Source organism: Periophthalmus magnuspinnatus, chromosome 14 (genome assembly GCF_009829125.3).
Source record: "Periophthalmus magnuspinnatus isolate fPerMag1 chromosome 14, fPerMag1.2.pri, whole genome shotgun sequence".
Lineage (NCBI taxonomy): Eukaryota > Metazoa > Chordata > Actinopteri > Gobiiformes > Gobiidae > Periophthalmus > Periophthalmus magnuspinnatus.
The window spans coordinates 5,387,186-5,407,962 of NC_047139.1; the positions used below are offsets into that span (position 1 = coordinate 5,387,186).

Here is a 20,777-nt window from a genome sequence, read left to right on the forward strand (position 1 = left end):
TTATAATTATTTATTTTTTTTACTTGTCATGATGACAGGTGAGGCTCTGCCTCCCCTGCCTCCCCTGACCGCACGTCCCTGGTTGCTACGATACTCAGCGAACATCAAACTCAACTCACTCAGTCGACTTCTTTACACGGTCTATCGCCCCTCGCCGTTTTTCACTAGTTTTCTTTTTTTTAAGTGAGTTGCTGCTTTAGCTCGTCGCCTCTTAAAGGTCGTTAAAGGTGGTGAAGCTCATTTCAAATAGTTTTAAACCAAACGCACCTCAAAGACGCTCAATCAACAACAGATTTTATTTCTCGTTTTGCTCCACTCCGCTGCGAAATGCCACTGTCGCAAATAAAACACAGATATAAACGCACATATACAAGAGCGTAAAGAGCAGAGGCATATGAGGTGTAGTTTGTCCTGAATGTCCTAAGATTAGACACAAAGTAGTAGTAGTAGTAGTAGTAGTAGTAGTAGTAGTAGTAGTAGTTCACCTGTTCAAAATTGCTTTTAATGTTTGATTTTATGTTGTAAATTTTGTGATATTTTATTCTTGTATGTATTGTGAAGTGACTTTGAGTATCTTGAAAAGCGCTATATAAATAAAATGTATTATTATTTATTATTATAGCAGTAGTAGTAGTAGTAGTAGTAGTAGTAGTAGTAGTAGTATCTCCAATGCTTATAGTTAGGAAAAAGGGTTCAGGCTTGGAAAACGTCCAGGAAACATTGTACTTTGCTGCTCTTTTGGCCCGTCTGTTTACCTTTACAGACCTGTGGGTGGAGGTAAGTCACGTGAGGGTCTTGCTGGTGGAGGTCTGCAGGTCGGGTTCTCTGGGTGGAGGTCTGGGTATTTTTCAATATCAGCAGCAAAAGACTGTATGTGTGAAATTTACCGATACATGGATAATTACTTTTACCAGTGCATTCTAATTACTTCTGTGTCTCTTTTACCAAAACCATGTGTCATTGCCATGATTTCATTCCTAACTAGGTCAAATTTAATTCAAAATTGTAGTAGTAGTAGTAGTAGTAGTAGTAGTAATAGTAGTAGTGGTAGTAGTAGCACTAATAGTAGTAAAGGTGTGGTAGTAGTAGTAGTAGTAGGTAGTGTTCTGTCTTTGGATCGACACTAAAGTTAAGATACGAAAAGTTGATTATTATTGTTTAGTAGTAGTGACAGAAAAGTAGTAGTAGTAGTAGAAGTAGTAGTAGTGATGGGGTGTGGTAATAGTAGTAGTAGAAGTAGTAATAGTAGTAGCAGTAGTAGTATTAGAGTAGTAGTAGTGTTAGTAGTAACAGTATCAGTAGTAGTCGTAGTAGGAGGAGTAATGGTGTAGTAGTAGTAGTTGTAGCAGTAGTAGTAGTAGTAGTAGTATAAGTAGTAGTGGTAGTAGTAGCAGTAGTAGTATTAGAGTAGTAGTAGTATTAGTAGTAACAGTATCAGTAGTAGTCGTAGTAGGAGGAGTAATGGTGTAGTAGTAGTAGTAGTAGTAGTGGTAGTAGTAGCAGTAGTAGTAGTAGTAGCAGTAGCAGTAATTTAATAGTAGTAGTAGCAGTAGTAGTAGTAGTAGCAGTAGTAGTAGCAGTAATTTAATAGTAGTAGTAGCAGTAGTAGTAGTAGTAATAGTAGTATAAGTAGTAGCAGTAGTAGTAGCAGTAGTTTAATAGTAGCAGTAGAAGTAGTGTAATAGTAGTAGCAACAGCAGCAGCAGTAGTAGTAGTAGTAGTAGTAGTAGTAGTAGTAGTAGTAATAGTAGTAGTAGTAGTAGTAATAGTAGTAGTAGTAGTAGTAGTAGTAGTAGTAGTATTCTGTCTTGCATACAGTACGGTCTTATAGCGCACAAACACGTCTCATTTCCCGCAGACTCTTGCGGTGCGCTGTGCGGAGAGTTCATGAACACAGTTGTAGCAGGTGGAGGTGGAGGTGGTGGAGGTGGTTGTGGTTGTGGTGGAGGCGCGAGCACACAGCGAGGGGCGGGCGTGGGGCGCGTGCAGCTCCTCTTCTCTTCTGATATTCCGCGGCTCAGTTCACGGTGCGAGCGATTATTTCCCCATAACCTGCACATCTCTCACCCAAATCACCGCCACCCATCTCCTGTGTGTGTGTGTGTGTGTGTGTGTGTGTGTGTGTGGGGTGTGTGCGTGCGGGGGTGCGTGTGCGTGTGTGTGTGACCTGTAATTGACAGCTCCTGTTTGGCACTGAGGACTGAAGGTTATTAAAACGCGTAAAAGCAGAGCGCGACACTCTATTCCCCTCTCGTTCACTCTTCTCTCTCTCTCTCTCGCTCTCTCTCTCTCCCTCTGCGCACACACGTCCACGCACGCGGGCACGTGTTGGTTATGCATGTCGGCACGTGCACGCGCGTGAGCACCGGGCACATCATCATCATCATCCTCCTCCTCATCATCATCATAGAGTCACATGCAGCGGTTGCGTCTGAGCGGGTTGGAGTGCGCTCTGTGCGTAAACTACAGCGCTGCCGTGGCACATTATTGCGTTGGTTTGGTTTGGCGGTATCACATTGTGGGTTTTATTGAAATTGGTGCGCACCTGCTGCATTGCCTTATGAGTTTTTGTCTGTGATGTGACCAGAGTCCTGTATAAACCCCAAATGGAACAATGCATCACGTAAAATATCTACGAATAGAAAAAAAAACACACGTGTGGTTTTGGCACAGACCTGAATATTTCCACTTTACGCATTGTTCGTGTTCTGTAAATAGACAGAACCCCGTGTTTGCTCATGTTTTGTGAGGACTGTGTGAGACAAATTTGTGGGAAAAACTCCGCATTTTCATGACAGATCCACTGAGATTATATTTACACTCGTATTAAAACATATTTGTACATTTTTACGCGTAAAAGCAGAGCCCGGTCTGTCGTAACTAACAGACTTTTGGTGACAGGGGAAACGTAGCACTGCAGACCGGGCTGACGTGACTCCACTGCCGGCTCTCTCCCAGTGTGTGCCACAGTCAAAACTCAGGGCGAAGAACACGTCTCCAAAAAGGCGTCCTTAACAAATCAACAGCTGGGGCGCACACTGGAAATCACCGCCTTTTGCTGTTGGTTTATCGCAGTCCTCGCCGATAAAAACGTCATCTAAACCGGGTCTGAACTTGCTCAAATATCTATCCGTTTGCTCTTCCTGCGTGCTTCTCTTCCCTTGCCTCCTTGCAGATGTACGCGTCTCCTCCTCGCATCTCTCGCCTCTCGTTCGTTCGCTCTCGTCTCTCTCTCGAGAGCGCGGTCCTCTCAGTGCGTGCACGCTGTAATAAGCAGCAGTAGCAGCACACACAAGATTTTGGGGGGTGCTGTAAACAGAGGCACACGGCTTGGCGGCTTGTCTCCATGCGAAACGTGGAGGGCTTTCCAAAGCACCGACGAGGCGCGAGTGGAGATTTTATTTTATTCGTTTTGGTTTCTACGAGGACTCTTGCAGCGGGTGAGGAAACTAACATTTTCCCTGCAGTTTTCTGTGTTTCTGTGTTTTGTGGACGCCTGTTTCGAGCCCAGTGCTGGTCTGTGTGTGCGTGTGTTGCTTCGTGTTCGTAACTTACACGGTAGGCTATAGCTGCTTTATCATGGCATAGATTCAAGAGAAATCGAGAGCGAGAGACAAGGGATTCCAGCCGCAAATGTAAGAGGATTTTTATTTAGCAGCCACTGTAAAAGAGATTAGGGGCGACAGCGGCAGTGGAAGTTGGATTGTGCTGCATCTAACATGGGCGGGCTGGGCTTATATCAGAGCGGCACTCTCCATCCAAAGCGCTGCGTTTGGATGCGCTGCGCTCACGACCATCACCAAACATCATGTCTGTTGTGCTGCGGGGCGCGTTGGTCGTAGTTAGGGGACATTTATGTTGCCGACAGACAGAGTTGGAGTCGCGCTACATCAGCGGCAGCAGCAGTGGAGGCAGCGCAGGCACCAATGAGCAGTGAGAGAGACCTGCGCATATCGTCAGCAGCCGCTTCTCGAGCCTCAAGCGAGAATTCGTCAGATCTGAGATCACACAGGAGGATTTTGCCTCATTCAAACCGGGTTAGGATACGTATTCACTTGGAAAAGTTCAAAATTAGAGGACAACGTTAAAACCATTGGTGTCTGGCGTAAGTGTGCTTTGAATTCCTCTTGTTTTTCCACGCGTAAAAGCGGACAGGATTATGTGTATTTCACTTGCTTGAGTTTTTCCCTGCGAGGGCATACTGGGGGAGTTGTCGTCGTAATTAAGGCGCATTTTAAGGCTGTTTGATGCTTCAGTCACAAGCTCCACGGATGTCTCATTAGAAAAAAACCCACGTCAAGGCACATTTTGGCCAAACGAAGCGAAACGTTGAATGTTTTCCATGTTTATTGAAGACGCATCGATGCCAGTTGCATTCTAAAGCCTAAAAGCAATCACACCGCGGTCTTTCCTCTGAATAACTTGCGAAAAGAAGTGGGGGATTTGCTGCTAATCTGCATCATTCGCGCTTCATCCAATCCCTGTCAAACATCGGATTTATATTTTCATGTTAGTGCTTTGCAAACGGTGCCATTGTGCGTCTTGGAGCGGCACATCCGACTAGTAGACTCTTCTTCCTCTGTAGAATCACTAAGTAAGTCCACTCATGTCGCCCGTGTGTGATGCTTCTGCTGCTGCTGCTTCTCCTGCTCCTCCTGCTGCCGCTGCTGCTCCTCTCCTCCCCCGGACCACGGCACCAAAACGGAACCCTAAACACTTATTTTTGTAACATCACCGCGGCTTTAGTGACGGAAAGGCAACCAAACGCTGTTATTTTCGGTGGGGGATTTTGATATTGCGGTGCGACGCGTTTCACATTGCAGGGTATTAGAGGAGGAGGAGGGAGGAAGAGAGAGGAGGTGGTGGGTGGTGGGGAGGCGCGGGGGAGACCGGAGGGAGGCTGTGTACAGGTGCTACAACGCTCACACGCGCGCCCTGCTTGGTTTCTGTGCTCGCTTGACCGCGATGGAGGATGCATATGCTTTGAATTATGACACACAACATGCATAGCGCGTTGGGTTGTGTGCACGTTGGGTTGTGCTGTGTTGTGCTGGTGTGTAGTTTAACGTGCCACCTAATTCAAAATGATGATGTCAAGTCTTTAAGGAGGAGGGGGGGCATGCGTAAAAGTGGCGTGTGAGGGCTTATTTGTGTTGATTTATGCAGAATTGGTCAACAATATGACAAAGGGTTAGTCATGGATTTGTAGCTTCACTGCCCGTATGTTGATTGTGTGTTTTTTATTTGACCTCTAGCACTGAAAAGTCCTCATATCGCCGAGATGTGTGGACGGAGCAGGCCGGCCTTATTGTGTCTCTGGGCTTTCTTGCTCGGCATCGACGTTGCGCTGGGCGGGAAAAGGTAAGAAGATGCAGAAATGTGTCATGGCGTGAATGAGATACACTGTTGATTGTTGTAATAGTTGTGATATTTGCCTGTGCAGTGATATTCGAAGCAAAGTATGCATTGGTTTGGAGGATAGATCTCGGATTCTGCGTTTTGGAGGCAGATATTGATTTGTTTTAGGGTTGTCAAAAGTATCGAAAATCTAATTCTAAGCTTTACTGAAGCTGATATCGACGCTGGATACACGTTTGAGGGAGTATCGATACTGCGGAAAGTGACATCGCACAAAATTTGAGCTTTTCTGAACAATTTTAGCATGATTTTGAGGTTTATTACAATGAATATAAGCCCTCATGCTCATGTAAAGAACGTACTGTTAGTTTGTACATGGAAACTACATTCTATTACTGAAAAAGGAGTGTTTTTATCTCCATTTTGGTATTAGTATTAGTATCGAAGTCGAGTTTTACATTTTCATACCATGCCAACACTCGTTTCTGCTAAAATGTGTAAAAGCAACAATATCGTCTATGTCCAAAACCAAAATCCCTCTTCAAACATCTCGAAAAACTCAAGTCTAAGTTCCAAAATGCCTATAATTAGAAACGGCCAGCTTATATGTCGAGAACCACGTGCGGCCAGCCAAGTGTCACCGCGTGCTGTTAAGGCGTGAAGGATGACCTTTTCATGCCGGGATATGGCTCATTTCTTATCAGCCGACTTGTCCACCCGCCCAGTAAATATGTCACTAAGTCATCCAGTCAGGGAGGCAGATACAAAGGCGTTCACCTGGTCACCCGTTTCATTTATCTTTCTGCTTTTCGTGTACCGTCGCTCACAGCTTTTTGCACCTATGGCATTCCTAAAACAAGCCTGCTTTACATTTTGCTGGGGTGGCTTCTGCTAATTATCTGCCCCCTACTGTGCAGTGATTTGCATATTGATATTGCATATGTTATGTGCTGGGTTTCTAATCTTCCTCCCATCATATTTGAGCTTTGGATTCTTAGAAGTGAGCTGGCGAAAGTGGGTTTGCCTTTTATTTATAAGCCAAATCTAAGGTATTGCAATTATGGTAAAAATGGTCACGTTTTTATCCAGCGATTTTCCAATTTCTAGCGCTTTACATCAAAGAACCACTCCCTCGCACGCACATTTATACACCAGAGTACGCAGACACAAGGGGCGAGGTGGGTTAAGCGTCTTGCCCAAGGACACAACAGCAGCGCTCATCAGTGGGAGCTAGAATCGCACCGCCAACCTGTGGGTCAGCGGATAGCGTCTTTACGTCATAGCCCAGTTGCGGTTTTAGCATTATGTCGATTTCTAGAACAAAATTGCTTTACGTTTCCTGTTAAAGATGCAATTTTGAGGAGTATTTCGCGTTGAAAAGTTATAATGTTTTGATTGGAATTGTTAACTGCTGTGATGACTTTCTTAATGTTTCGTCATTCGATCCCCATGGTCACAAGTTTAATCAGAAATGTTCTTCAAATTCAGACGGTGTCCACTTTTCAGTCCTGGATAAATGAGTTGTACCAGGAATGATATTCAAAGCAATTTGCACCAATAGCAGCCCGGCGATTTCCTGTGTCAGGCAAAAAAAGATAACAAAAAACGTTATCAAACCTTGAAGGATGAAAATTACATTGCAGTTTAGCCTCGCATGGACAGAGAGTGGCATTGTGCTCCTTTGCAATCGACTACAGCTGTGGTTTTGACAATGGCTGCGGGCTCGGACAAGGCTAATGTAAAGACACACTTCTCAATGTCAACACTGAGGTGTCAGATGTCGCCTAACAAGCAGCAGACGAGCACCCGCTGGAGACGATCCCGAGTGGATGAATGCGAGCTGACAAGTGGAAGTCACGTGACCAGCGAATGCATTGATTCCGAGGCTGTGCGTGTTCCCTTCGTGTGTTTAGTTTTGAATCCCTATAATCGCGAGAAACGCACCTTAATAGGATCAATTCTGACATTTAGTCCTTTGCAGATGTAGATGCAGGTCTTGGCTGCCTCACTGATTAATTTAAAGATGGGGTATTATGTAAATTTGCCTTTTCTGTGCGGTTTAGCATGTTATAGTGGGTGATTGGAGAATGTGACGATGTTGTATTTTCACAGATGATGGACAAAAGCCAGATTTCTCCAGTTGATTACATTGTGTCATTATGTAAATTCACACATATCAGTGACTAGACCCAAGAACTCACCGTTTAACAACAAAAAACACAATCTGAACCATATTTCTTTTAGCTTCCCCCCCCCATTTTCGCTTTGTTAAATATCATTAGCCTGTAGAATGTTGCGACGTCATCTGAAACCCAGCAATATCATTTATGTTTGAGTAATCTTGTGATCTTTCCCGGGCTCTATTCGAACCTTCCTTATGTCCATTTTTCATAAACATACAAAAGCACGATACAAAACTATATACTATAACTTCACAAACCTGATGCGATGCACAGTAGGATGGAGTGACTTAGCGGGACGCATCAAAAACGAAACTAAAACGAATTAAACATTGTAATATGTTGTTTTCATATTTCGTGTACAGTTGTTCCTCGCTATATCGCGGTCTTGCTGTTTCGCCGAACGTGCGTCGTGTTCTTTGTCCTGATTGGCTGTTGGACTGTAGACCATTGTCCATCAGTCTCCTCCGTGCCGTGTCTCCTGTCCAGCACAGAATGTGTTCAGACAAATTTACATAAACGTTGGATCGCGGTGTGACTCTGAAGTGCTGTACGTTTGCAATTTGTTTTCTCCCCGACAAAACCCACAACGTCGATGAAACGTTCTGCACCGACAAAGACGCCGACGAAGGTTTGAACTTTGTGTTTAAACGAGAGAGAAATGTGAGAAAATGTTAACGCCTGTGTGAGAAAAGTGTATAAAGTGTGTGGTGAGGGGTTTTACAGCAAAAAACATGTAGAATAATTGTAAAAAATAAAGCTGATACTTGCAGATTTCGCCTAACCACCGCGATAAACGAGGGATCGCTCAGCATTTTCAAAACAATAAAAGCTAACACGCCGAACTAACTGCGTAGCGTGTTATACCCCGTCTTTAACACACGTGTCATGGGTAGTTTGACACGTCGACTGGTGCTGAATGAGGACGGGTTAGGCCTTTGCTTTTAAATCCCCGCTACAATACGAACGACAAAACACGCATTTGCAAAACCTCTTTCAAGTGAATTCGCGCTCTGAATAGACACCAAACATCAATGGATTCCGGCCTGTGTAAAATCTATGGTAATGAGTAACATTTGATCCCGTTTGATCGATCAAGATTAAATGAACGGACTGGCAAATGCAAAAACGTGATGCCGTGCGCGTGAATATTGAACAGAATCGGAAGAAAAATATAAATTCTGATGAGGGACTGTCACCGCAAACGGCAGCGCAATTACCGCCGAGAGATTTACTGTATAATCGAAGCTGCTTTTTGAAGTGGGATTCGTGGAGGCACATGCGCGGCTCACCTTTAGGGATTTCAGGCAGACGCGGTAATCAGGAAGCCCTAGCTCCTCTGTACGGTTTGTTGCCAACAGAAAGAAATTGCCTTATAATTAGATATCCGCCAATGACGAAAGAGGCAGAACGGTGCTGTCAGAAGCGGCAGAGAAGAGACCGAGGAAGAACCACGACTGAGCCAAGACGGAGGAAACCGAGGGAAACCGGGACTAAAATTCCAACACAGTCTAAATTCCGGACGTTGCTGTACGTGCTGCCGTTCCCATTTGGGTCGTATTATCTCGCATGGGGCTTCCGATCTCGACGGTAAATAAGTTCTACAGGGACTAAAGAGCCGTCCGTTTTAAAGCCTCCAAAGAACCAGTGCAGTGTTGACTTGTTGGTACACACGAAAACTGAACATTTATATCATTTTAGCGTCAAAATTTTCCCCAAATTCTCCATCGAAATGCATGGGATTCCCTCTTAACTGGAAGTGCCACCGCAAAGTTACATTTACAGCAAACGTGGGCAGGGCTGAATCCGGTCAATCGAGCAAAGTTATTCAAATATTTCACAAAATTTTAAGTTTTAAAGAGCCTGCACCTGATTTTCCTTTCTATGTATTTGAGGAAAATGTGTCTTGCCCCACTAAGCAGCTCTTGAGGTCAAAATAATGTAATAATATAGCGTTAGCATGCTAGTTGTTCTATGCTCTGGCCTCTGAACGACATGAAAAGCGCTTATAAACTCATCGCCGTGAATAATTAGGATACTCGGAATGTCTGAGGTAATTGAGGAGCAACTTTGAACCGCTGCTAGTTCAGTTTTCATGTTTTTAATGCAGTACAAGTCACGTACAGCGGCTTTAAATGTGCTTTTTGGATTGAAAACCTGTACAAAAAACACATTTATTCGCGGAATCTCTGTGGGTTGCAAAGTGGGCAGGATTGTTGAAATGCATTGCTGGATAAAACTAGGACAAAAAGTGCCAGCGGGGACCATTAAGTGCACCTTAACCTTAAGCTTAAACCAGGATTGATACTGTTATAAACCAAGGGTAATTTTAAGGACTGGACAGGAGTGAGTTTACACGTGTACTACACCAGAAGTAAACCAGAAGAACAAGACTAAATCAGGACTAAACTTGGCTTGATGTGAACGCGCTCGAAAAAGTCTGAACAGGGACCAACGGTGAAAAAACTAGACCCAAACCGAGTCTAAACCAGCTTTAAAGTTTGATTAAACCAGGAATAAGCTGGTCTAGACTCGGACTAAACCGTGATCAGTCCAAAAAGGGAGAACAAATCTATCTGTGTGGCTTTCCAAGAGATGCGAATGGAGCACCGTTGCCATAGCAATTAACAATTCAGAACAATATATTCTTAACGAGCGAAAGTCCTCAATTAAATCCTGAAGTGATTACCTACGAAAAAGGAAAATGAAACTCTTGGACAGAGCTGTGCATGGATTAAACCAAACCAAAAAACATAAAAAAGATAAATACATACCCAGATATTTATTTAAACGCAAACTATTCCATATTAATCATTCAGTATTCCTCAGTAAAATCACGTTTGAAGCTGAAATAATATTTACTCCGCGGCTTAAACGCTAAACCGGACCTCCTCTATCTACTTTGCCAATCACGGTAAATTGTCTAGTGGCAGATTTCTTTGGCGTAGAACCGGCTCAGGGACCAAGAGAGAAGATAAAAGAGAGTGTGAACGCTGACACTGCTGCTGCGCAAACGACCTGTAGGTGGGGTTGGTGTGCAATGTATTATGCAGAAGAAACAGCCTCCACCTCCTCATCAACATGTGTCTACTTCCCCCTCGCTCGCTCTTCGCTTTCCTTTTTGCCTTGAGATACCAACTGTGTCCCTAGCCCTCCGTATATTTACATGGCGAGCCGTAGCAGAGGAGGGAGCTCGTACGTTACAGTGAAAAATGGGTTTCTCGTGTGTATATATAGTACGATGTGGCTGTGTGTTGCATCATTTATAACGCGGTTGTTGGCTGTGCATGCACGTAATTAACATGGCATAGATTTCTACTTCCACAAACCTGGCACGTGCACCGGACCGAACCGTTTCATTACAGACAATAAAGACGTGGCCCTGCTGCACGTGATTATGTATAAATCGGGGCGAATGAATTGAAAAGTTTTGTAAAATCCTTCTTCGAAACGTGCAATATATTGAGTTAAAGGCAAGGCCGGTTTATTTGTACAGCGCAACTGGTACGCGAAGTCATTCAAAAGCGCTTTACGGAACAAGAAAGGCATTAAAATCACAATACGACGAGTCAAAACATAAATAATCATCATAAAATTAACGTTAAAAGAAAAAAAAAGTGCAGAATAAACCCCCTTTCAGTCGTATGCACAGATAAACAGAACCGTTTTGAGATTTAAACATTGTCAAAGTAGAGACCTGTCTCACGTAAAAAGGGGCAAACGTCCTGCTAATGAAACTACTGCACATCACATCAGGTTTGTGAAGTTGTATCATGTTGTTTTGTATCAAGCAAACAAGAAAGTAAATAGGTATGAGCTTCCTGTTGGATAATTACTGCATGTGCGATTATCTTTCAGGCATTATCTTTCATTTAACCCCAATTGGTCCAATAAGTTTCTTCTCATTTTTTAAACAACGATGTGGAAAAACACATCCCGTGGTCGTGGAAAAGATGTTAGTTTGTTTGAGAAGAGTCAAACGTCTAAGGAGATTGGAGAAACTACTAAAACCAGGTTAAGAACTGTCCAGCTCATTATTAAAAACTGGAAGGATAGTGGGGACCCGTCGCTTTTGTGGAAGAAGTGTGTCCGGAAAAAAAAGTCCTGAATGATCGTGATCGGCGACACTTAAAAATCGAAGAAAAACAACAGTAAAACTCTTTGTGTAATAGTGAATAGCGTTTAATAGTGAAAGTAAGCGCATTTTTTAAAGGTGGTCCAACGAAATATTAGAGTGTGTGACCTTTTTTTTGGCCAGGCAGTGTATATTTAAGGAACATTGGTGTGCGAGTTCATGGATGACGCAGATTTGTGTGGTAAACTTTGGATGGGATTGTGCTGACCATAAGTAGTGTTCAAATATGACCCAGGAGAGATCGCTAAGTGACTCAAACGTGCATGAATGACATATAAAACCTCCTCAGGCAACGTTATAACATGGTAAAGGGCTCCAAAAAGTCGATTTTTTGCATAATACCCCCTCTTTAAGTACAGAAGGACTTCATAATGTCGTGCACAGATACAAAATTAAAAGGTACAATATTTACGGACGACATTAATGAAACATGTAAGTCTATAAGTCTTACCATTTTCTAAACTCAAAATGCAAATGAGTTCACGGTTCAAGGCTATTGTTGGTTCGTCGTTTATTTTAAAAAAGCAAAAAGGAAGACAGTTATATGCTTGAAAACATTTGACAGTGTAAAAAAATAAAACAGTTATGTAACTCTGACACTTTAAGAGCTGTTTACTTCTGAAGCTCTGGACCCACGGAGAAGCTCAAACTATAAAACGTGATATAGTAAGGAACATAATCTCAAGACGTGGGATAAAAAAACATGTTATGACGCCGGACGATCTGAAAAACGTCATCAAATTTGAATCACGAAGCTTAAAACGATGCAAAACGTTATGAATGAATTAGAATCAGCCTGACTGGAACTGTAGACCTTATGTAGAAACTTTATTGATTTTTTTCTGCAAGACCAAGTTACAGGTCGGAGTTGTGGAGAGGCAGTGTGAAGTCGTAGTATTTTAGATATTTTTTCAGCACATTTATTCAATTTTTTAGGGAAGTTTTATATTATACTGTGGAACATTCCAGGCAAATAACATCTTCATTGAGACAAACAGGTAGCAGATTGTTTCGTAACATCTGAGGGATCAAAGATACAGACTCGGAGTAAGATTTGACAGATTTTATTACAAACAAGAGAATGTGAATGCTGGTAGGAAGCTGGGTTGGAGGCTGAGGTGTTCGAACCCGTCGTAGGTAGCTGGGTCAGAGGCTGAGGTGCAACGGGATCGGGCGAAAACGGGAAACACCAACTCAGTACTATGTCCATCGCCGCAAAAAAACAGACTGAACCAAGCAGAACTGTACCACGGAAAAAGGGAAGACAGCACAGAAAACACAGACACACTGGGATCTTGACACCCTCCCACCAGAAAAAAAAAAGTCACATGTTGCGTCTCTTAAAATGAGGAACAGTCATTTTAACAAAGGCCTCACTTGGTCCGGGAATCGAACCTGAAACCACTACGCCCAAACGCATCTCATGATTTGACTGGATCGGCCTGTTAGCGATGCCTTATGTAACGTTTCTGGTGGAGGGTCTGCCACCTGGGAGGGGTTTTTTTTGCTTCGCCTGGAATGTTCCACCGCGCGATATTAAACTTGTCTAGCTTGCATTTGTTCAGTTGTATTTATTGCTCGGAGATACCTTTTGAAAAGCGTGCGTTCTTTCCCTGAGCGAGGCTGCCTCTCCACTGATGAGACCTGTAATATGTAAGATAGAGAATTTTAATACTATACTGTGGAACATTACGGGAAAATTACATAGTACATCTTTAGACGTGAAAGGAAAAGGAAAGGTAATAAGTAAAGTCCAGTCAAAATATGTCTATCTGATCAGCGTCCATGGCTCTGAATGTCGATGATTCTCCACTTTGTTGATCTTTCCACGCTTTTATTTTTATCGCCATGTTTTCGTTCAGTTTCTTTGCCCTCTCTACGCCCCGTTCTGCCAATCTCGATGACCTCTGTTTCTCCTCGTTGCCGCGGTTTCTTAACAGCGTGTATTTAGCGTGCATTTACACCGCCGAGGCATGAGACTCCAGCATCCAGAGACGGGGCCTGAGCAGCACATGAGGCGCGGTTCGGGGCGTTTATCAGATTATTGTCAACACTTATGCATGAATGCGTGCTCAGCTCTAAATGTGAGCACGTCCAACGCCTCCGGGAGAAATTAAGACTTGGTTTCCTCCTCACATACATCTAAACATCTCCGAAACGTGTTTGGCGCAATCTTGAACGGTCTAAAAATGACGGAAAACGGGGCAAATCAACGTAAAGCGCAAGATAATAAACTGTAACGACATCGTGCTGGGTGTGCGCTGCATCTATGTCTATGGAGGAAGGTCCAGGTACGCGTGACGAACTAAATAGTTGGCTAACGCTAGCTAGCTTCTGACTTGTTTAACAGGACGAATCAGATCGCCTGTTCCAGCTAAGTTCGTTATAATCACATAATGGTAAAACAAAGGTCAAATTAAAAGTCTAATTTGAGGAACAGAGCTACAGACAGAGCAGTACCTCTAGTTAGCTTCAGATTTCGCATCAGCTGCACAGTATCAATCAGGATTCAGATCGAAATAAGGTCTAATAAGGATGCACTGGTCAAATATTGAGCTCATTCGGACACTCAAATTCACTTTATCCATTATAAACTACTATAGCCACAGCTGCCCTGAGGTTCACTGACAGAAAAGTGGCTGCCAATCATGAAATTACACGCCACATTATAAGACATAAATCCGATAACTGAAATAATAAACACATATATAAGTCGCACTGGACTATAAGTCGCGTTTTTTGGGGAAATTTATTTAACAAAATCCGAGATAAAGAACAGACATTTTATCTTTAAAGGCAAATTATAATAATAAGAATAAAATGTGGAACAACAGGCTGAATATCAGTACATCACGCTAACGTAACACATTTATATTTATTCAGCGACATGAAGCACAGACAGAACTGAACACGTGTCTGGTTTAACGTAAGATATTAACAGTTAATCAGATAAATAAAGCAGAAAAAACAAGCAACACGTTTACTCTGGATCTCACTACAAATCACATATAAGTCGCATCTGAGTATAAGTCGCACTCCGCAAAAACTATGAAAAAAAGTGCGGCTTATAGTCCAGAAAATACGAAAATACAAGTTCAGAGCTTTTTTTCCCCATTTTACTTGTCTTATTAGAAGTTGACACTACGTTAAACTCGGAGCAGCTGTGAAGTGTCTTGATTTTGAGCAGAAAAACGGGGATTAAACTGCGAATGTACTGCTCCCTTTACACTACAATGCAAGAACAAACTGTGTCAATATGGATAATCTAAGACACTACCGGGTTTAGTCCTGCGTAGACCTGGTTTGGTCCTGATCTAGTCCTGGTTTAGTCCAAGTTTAGCCCCGGTTTAGTCCCAAGTTTTACCAACCAATCGCTGTACGGTTCGCAGTTGCACCATGTCACTTGTCTCTATCGATAGTTCATTTCTTTGCGTTAAATTTTCAACAGTACGTCGTTAAATTTACCTATCACCACCCCTCCAGACGTAGCTACAGGTCAGCTCTGCGGAGAGGCGTGCCTGCTCTTGGTACAAAGACGCATGTCACATAAAAAACACCCGTAAAAAGTGTTAAATAGATAAATATAACGGTATAGCGTAAAAACAATCCAGGCGACACATTAACGCAGCGGTTTCGGGTCGGGAAAAGTTACGTAATCCATCTTTAAATGAACCAAAATCAATCTACGCCCAACGCTAAACATCCCAGTCACAAACTCTTAACGTAATTAGCGGCACTATCCCCGATGATGTTGTTGTGTGAAATATTAATGCCTCAAACTCGCAACTCAAATCCACAATTAACCTGCTTGTTTGTTTTTTTACTTTTGTTGATCAAAGGGCACTCTCGACCGAAACCTTTTGTGGTCCATAAAAGGGCATATTAACGTATAAATAATGCATCCTACGTTCCCGTATTCTCTGGCGCGGTGCGAGATAGCGGCTGTTCTGGGTGGCTGCTGCTGATGCTGCTCTGCGTGGAAAGGCTCTGCTGCTAAAACACTTGCAGATGCGTCACACTCCATGAATCAACAACTGTAAATGAGTCAGTGTCACACCAGCAGACGGCCAGATCTATGGGCCTTTTCCGCGCGAGATTAAAAGTGCACTTGTACACGTCTCGGGCGGAAGGAATTACGCTTCTGTACTACACGCTCTTGTAACGTGACGAGTAGAAAAACATGGATGTACTGTGTGATAAATGATTATTTTTCCATACGCAGACGACTGGGTGTGTTTGCGTGAGGCCGAGTGGCAATGGAAATATTTGAATGTTAATGTTAAACCAGTAGAGATTTTAAGGGACCTGTGTATGTGGCTGGTGCTCTGACTGTTTTCGGGGAAATTATTGAAGTAATTTAGACTTACTATACTATACGCGATTTGGTACGGATCTTAATGCAGTATTTAGTTTTTATATCCGTTTAGACAAATTATAAGTTAGCATTGGTTAAAGCTCCATTGCATACGTTTATGCCAAAAAAGAAAAAATAAATAAATAAATAAAATTTGTAAATAAATAAAAATAATAAATAAATAAAATAAATAAATAATAAATAAATAAATAAAAATACTAAATAAAATAAATTAAATTAAATGCACACAGACATTATTATTATTATTATAATTTTTTTATTTGGAAAGATTTTATTGCAGTGAAAAAAACTGTATTTTTATTCTATGTACTACAATTACTATGGAACCAGCTTCTAACCGTGCAAATAGAGCACATATATGGACATGCTGTGCCTAATGTGGAAGCTCAGAACCTCCAGAATTCACTCACGGAGCTGCAGAGGCTGCACCGGCACTAACTCATAACCGGCTGTAGGTGCTGGGGTTTAGTGAGTGACGATTCAGATCAGACGGAGGCATTTTAGGTTTAAACCGTCTGGATTTCAGCTTTGAACCTGTCAATGCAAATGTGAGACTCGTGTGAGGTTTATTCTGCTTTGTGATTGGAACCAAAACACCAAATTATAAGATTAACAACTAAGACATCGTGCCCAGTGTTTTAAATAAATTAATTTTATAAAGAGTAAATCAGCATTATAAGTCTTAAAAGCTGTATTGACTTGGTACACAGGTCAAGTTTATGGCGTTTAAAATCTAAATCTTACATAGAGCAGGTTTAATAATCACTAGAGCACAGACATCTACGACGCAGCTCTTCTAGGGTCAGAGAAGTAAGAAAAAACAAAACCAAGACGATGGAAAAATGGTGAAATAAAGACGCGATTTAATGAACAGGAATGTAAAAGGGTAAACTAAACAAAAGGAAGCTAAAATATTCAAACAAAAGGTAATTTGCAAGGTTTATGTTTAACTAAGAAGCAGATTTTACAGTAATATAATGAGTCACTTCCACATTAGTGACGTAAGAAAAGAGAAATGTCAGCCTCAAACATTTGCGCTGAATGTCGTTAAATGGGGGGGGGGGGGGGGGGCGGCTGCAGGTGAGACGCAAGATCGTCCAGGTGGGAAAATCGTCCTCCAATCTGCAGTGAGGACTCAAACCGCCGGGATTATGTGAGGAAAACGCACACGAAACATAGGACAGATACAATAAAATGAAAGTAACGTAAAGCTTATGGCCGTAACAACATCACATTTAAGTCTCTGTGCAACGTGAGGCTGATTTTTTAAAATAAAGTCACATTTAGCACAGTACATCCGAGAAGGTCGCGTTGTCCCGAGTCAGTTCCGTTTGGATATTTTAACAAATGAAATCTTGTTGTAAGTGACACTGTGATACTGTGAACAACTCTGGTGTTGCTTTGCAGAATAATTAACGTGATTCACTTGTGGAAATTGTCACATAAACTTGCACTTTGACTCAGATCGAAGTTCAAAGTTATCTCGTTTGTGGTACTTGGTGTTCCACGTACCCGCTGCGCCGCCATTTCAATACCGGCTTATTCTGTCCTATGGCTTTTTCAGGTGTTTTAAAGTGAAACTAAACACCTAAACTCCGCCCATAAACCGTATTTCAAGTAGAGCTGAGAAACTCGACAGTACCTGGAGAGCGAGGGGAACAGAGGGGCGGGGTCTGGACGAGGAACAGTGTGATCGGTGTAAAATTTGCGCCAGGTGTTTGTCATCAGAAACACCTGGCTGTCATGTGTAATGTCACCAAGTACTTGAAATTACAGTGGCCACAGGAGCCAGGACACGCGCGTTTTCAACCAGAAACTGCAAACTTTCTTTCAAAAACGGACCAAAAAAAGCACTCGGGACAGTAAATAATGTTACTAAAACTCCGTATACACATTTTAGTAGCGAAACAAAAGTAAATTTAGCGTTTAGTTCCATTTAAAATATTATAAAATTCAATTAAAAGAGCTATAAATTGTATACAGTCTGGCTACAAGTACTGCTTTTCGTATTATATTGCACTTAATTACGCCTATAACCAACTTTATTTCTTGTAAAAACGTTTATGAAAAAAAATGTGCTCTATGTAGCCTTTCTGGTGGATGGTTTGCCACCGGCTCGTCTCCATGGAGATGTGGTTGTTTGGTTTTTGCCTGAAATGTTCCACAGTATGACACCGCGCCAAGTTATAGGTCAAATCTGAAGGAGTCAGATTAAACTCAAAGTACAAATACAATGTTTTTCGAGGTGTTTTGGTGCAATAAATCCATGTGTAATTGGGGAAAAAAGACAAAAAAACAATAAAATCAATGAGTTTAATGCCATATTGCAGAACATTCAAGTTAAAGCAGAAACGTTACATGGATATAATCAAGTTTTCCATTGATTACATTGAACTTTGACAGGAATTATCCAAAACGCAAATGCAAAAAAGTTGAATTTAATCATTTCTATTAGTACAAGACCCAAAATTCACAGTTTTATAACAAAAATCTGCATTTCAACTGTTTAATTTAAAGCTGCTCCTCATTTGTGTTGAATAATTTTGGCGTATAAAATATTATGATGTCATCTGAAACTCTGCAGCGGCCGACTGTGGAGGACGTGCCCGGATGACGAGGAAAATCGATGTCTTTTTCATTTTCTTTTAAACATTATTGAGTGATTTTGATATTGACGTCGCTCTGAGGTTTACTCTGCCTCCAAACACTTTGCAGCCGCGGTCGGTTTGAAAGATTCTATCCTCCGCATCATTGCTCCTCCATTCATGTCATAACCTCAGTTCAACCCTTCCCCCGAAAACCCCCTCAGCTCAGTTTGCTTTGGGAGATTCTCTCTCTCTATCTGTATCTCTTTCTTTCTACATGTGTCTCTTTCTCTCTATCTCTTTCTCTCTCTTTTTCTTTCTCTCTTTTTCTCTCCCTTTTTTGCTCTCCTTTTTCTCTCTTTCACGTTCTCTCTCTTTCTCTTTTTTTCTTTCTTTCTCTCCCTTTTTTGCTCTTTCTCTCTCTTTCTCTCTTTCGCATTCTCTCTTTTTTCTTTCTTTCTCTCTTTTCTTCATTCCCTCTCTCTGCCTTTCTTTCTCTATTTCTTTTTCATTCCCTCTCTGTCTCTCTTTCTCTATCTTTGTGTCTCCCTTTCTCTGTTTTTCTCTTTCTTTCTCTCTTTCTGTCTCTCCTTCTTTGTTTCTCTCTAATCCTGTCCTGAGTTTTAAAATGTAACTCTTTGTTTCTCTCTCTGTCTTCTTTCTCTCTTTCTGTCTCCCCTTCTTCTCTCTGTTTCTCTCTCTTTCAATGTCCCTGTCTCTTTTTCTCTTTCTCTCTCACTCTTTCTGTGTGCTGTGGTCTCCATGGGTCACTGGAGATGGTTTTACATGTTCTCTCTCTGTTTTCTCTCTCTTTCAGTGTCTTCTTCTTCTTCTTCTTCTTCTTCTTCTTCTTCTTCTTCTTCTTCTTCTTCTTCTTCTTCTTCTTCTTCTTCTTCTTCTTCTTCTTCTTCTTCTTCTTCTTCTTCTTCTTCTTCTTCTTCTTCTTCTTCTTCTTCTTCTTCTTCTTCTTCTTCTTCTTCTTCTTCTTCTTCTTCATTTCTCTTCTCCTCCCTCTCCTCCTCCTCTCTAATCCCGTCCTGAGTTTTAAACTGTGCCTCTTTGCTTTGGCAGCCCGGTCTCTCTCTCTTTCTCTTCCTCTTTGTCTTAGTCTCTTTCTTTCTCTCTCCTCCTCTTCTTCTTCCCCTCCTCCTTCTTCTCTATTTCTCTGATCCTGTCCTGAGTTTTAAACTGTGCCTCTTTGCTTTGGCAGCCCGGTCTCTCTTTCTCTTTCTCTCGGTCTTTCTTTCTCTCTTTCTCTCCTCTCCTCCCTCTTCTCCTCCTCCTCTCTAATCTCGTCCTGAGTTTTAAACTGTGCCTCTTTGCTTTGGCAGCCCGGTCTCTTTCTCTTTGTCTCGGTCTCTTTCTTTCTCTCTTTCTCTCCTCTTCTTCTTCTCCTCCTCCTCTCTAATCCCATCCTGAGTTTAAACTGTGACTCTTTGCTTTGGCAGCCCAGTCTCTCTCTCTCTGTCTCTTTCTCTCTTTATGTCTTTCCTTCTTCTCTCTGTTTCTCTCTCTGTTTCTTTCTCTCTTTCTCTGTCTTTCTCTCCTCCTTCTCCTCCATTCCTCTCTAATCCCATCCTGAGTTTTAAAATGCGCCTCTTTGCTTTGGCAGCCCGGTCTCTCTCTCTTTCTCTTTCTCTCGGTCTCTTTCTTTTTCTCTCTCTTTCTCCTCTTCTTCTCCTCCTCCTTCTCCTCCTCCTCTCTAATCCCGTCCTGAGTTTTAAACTGTGCCTCTTTGCTTTGGCAGCCCGGTCTCTCTCTCTTTCTCTTTGTCTCTGTCTCTTTCTTTCTCTCTTTCTCTCCTCTTCTTCTCCTCCTCCTTCTCCATTTCTCTAATCTCGTCCTGAGTTTTAAACTGTTCCTCTTTCCTTTGGCAGCCCGGGGCAGAATGGCATGACAGATGAACAGAAAGATGACACTAAGGTCTTCACCAAGATCTTGGACAGCCTTCTGGACGGCTACGACAACCGCCTCCGGCCCGGACTCGGAGGTCAGTGAGAGCCAAATCTTTTTGTCTTCCAACTCGGACCATGTAAATCCATCTGCAGTGACCCGTGGAGACTGCGGACCACAGCAAAGGCAGAACACGAAACGCTAAAGAAAGGGCTAAAGGATGGGCTAAAGGATGCTAACGCTAAATGCTA

General features: G+C 42.3%; 1 protein-coding gene across 3 annotated transcripts in view; it reads left to right on the forward strand.

The window, feature by feature from the left end:
* The first annotated feature begins 2,987 nt into the window (after positions 1 to 2,987).
* The window catches only part of gabra1 (gamma-aminobutyric acid type A receptor subunit alpha1), an 82,833-nt gene continuing 65,043 nt past the window's right edge, over positions 2,988 to 20,777 (forward strand). Inside the window, exons 1-3 of one of the 3 annotated variants that reach the window (XM_033978607.2) lie at positions 2,988 to 3,440; positions 5,256 to 5,361; positions 20,511 to 20,623. In XM_033978607.2, the coding sequence (XP_033834498.1) occupies positions 3,347 to 3,440; positions 5,256 to 5,361; positions 20,511 to 20,623 (313 nt within the window). In that variant the 5' untranslated portion in view covers positions 2,988 to 3,346. Of the gene's footprint in view, positions 3,441 to 3,977; positions 4,106 to 5,255; positions 5,362 to 20,510; positions 20,624 to 20,777 lie in introns of those variants that run through there. The other 2 variants (XM_033978608.2, XM_055226397.1) reach the window with 2 other exon arrangements.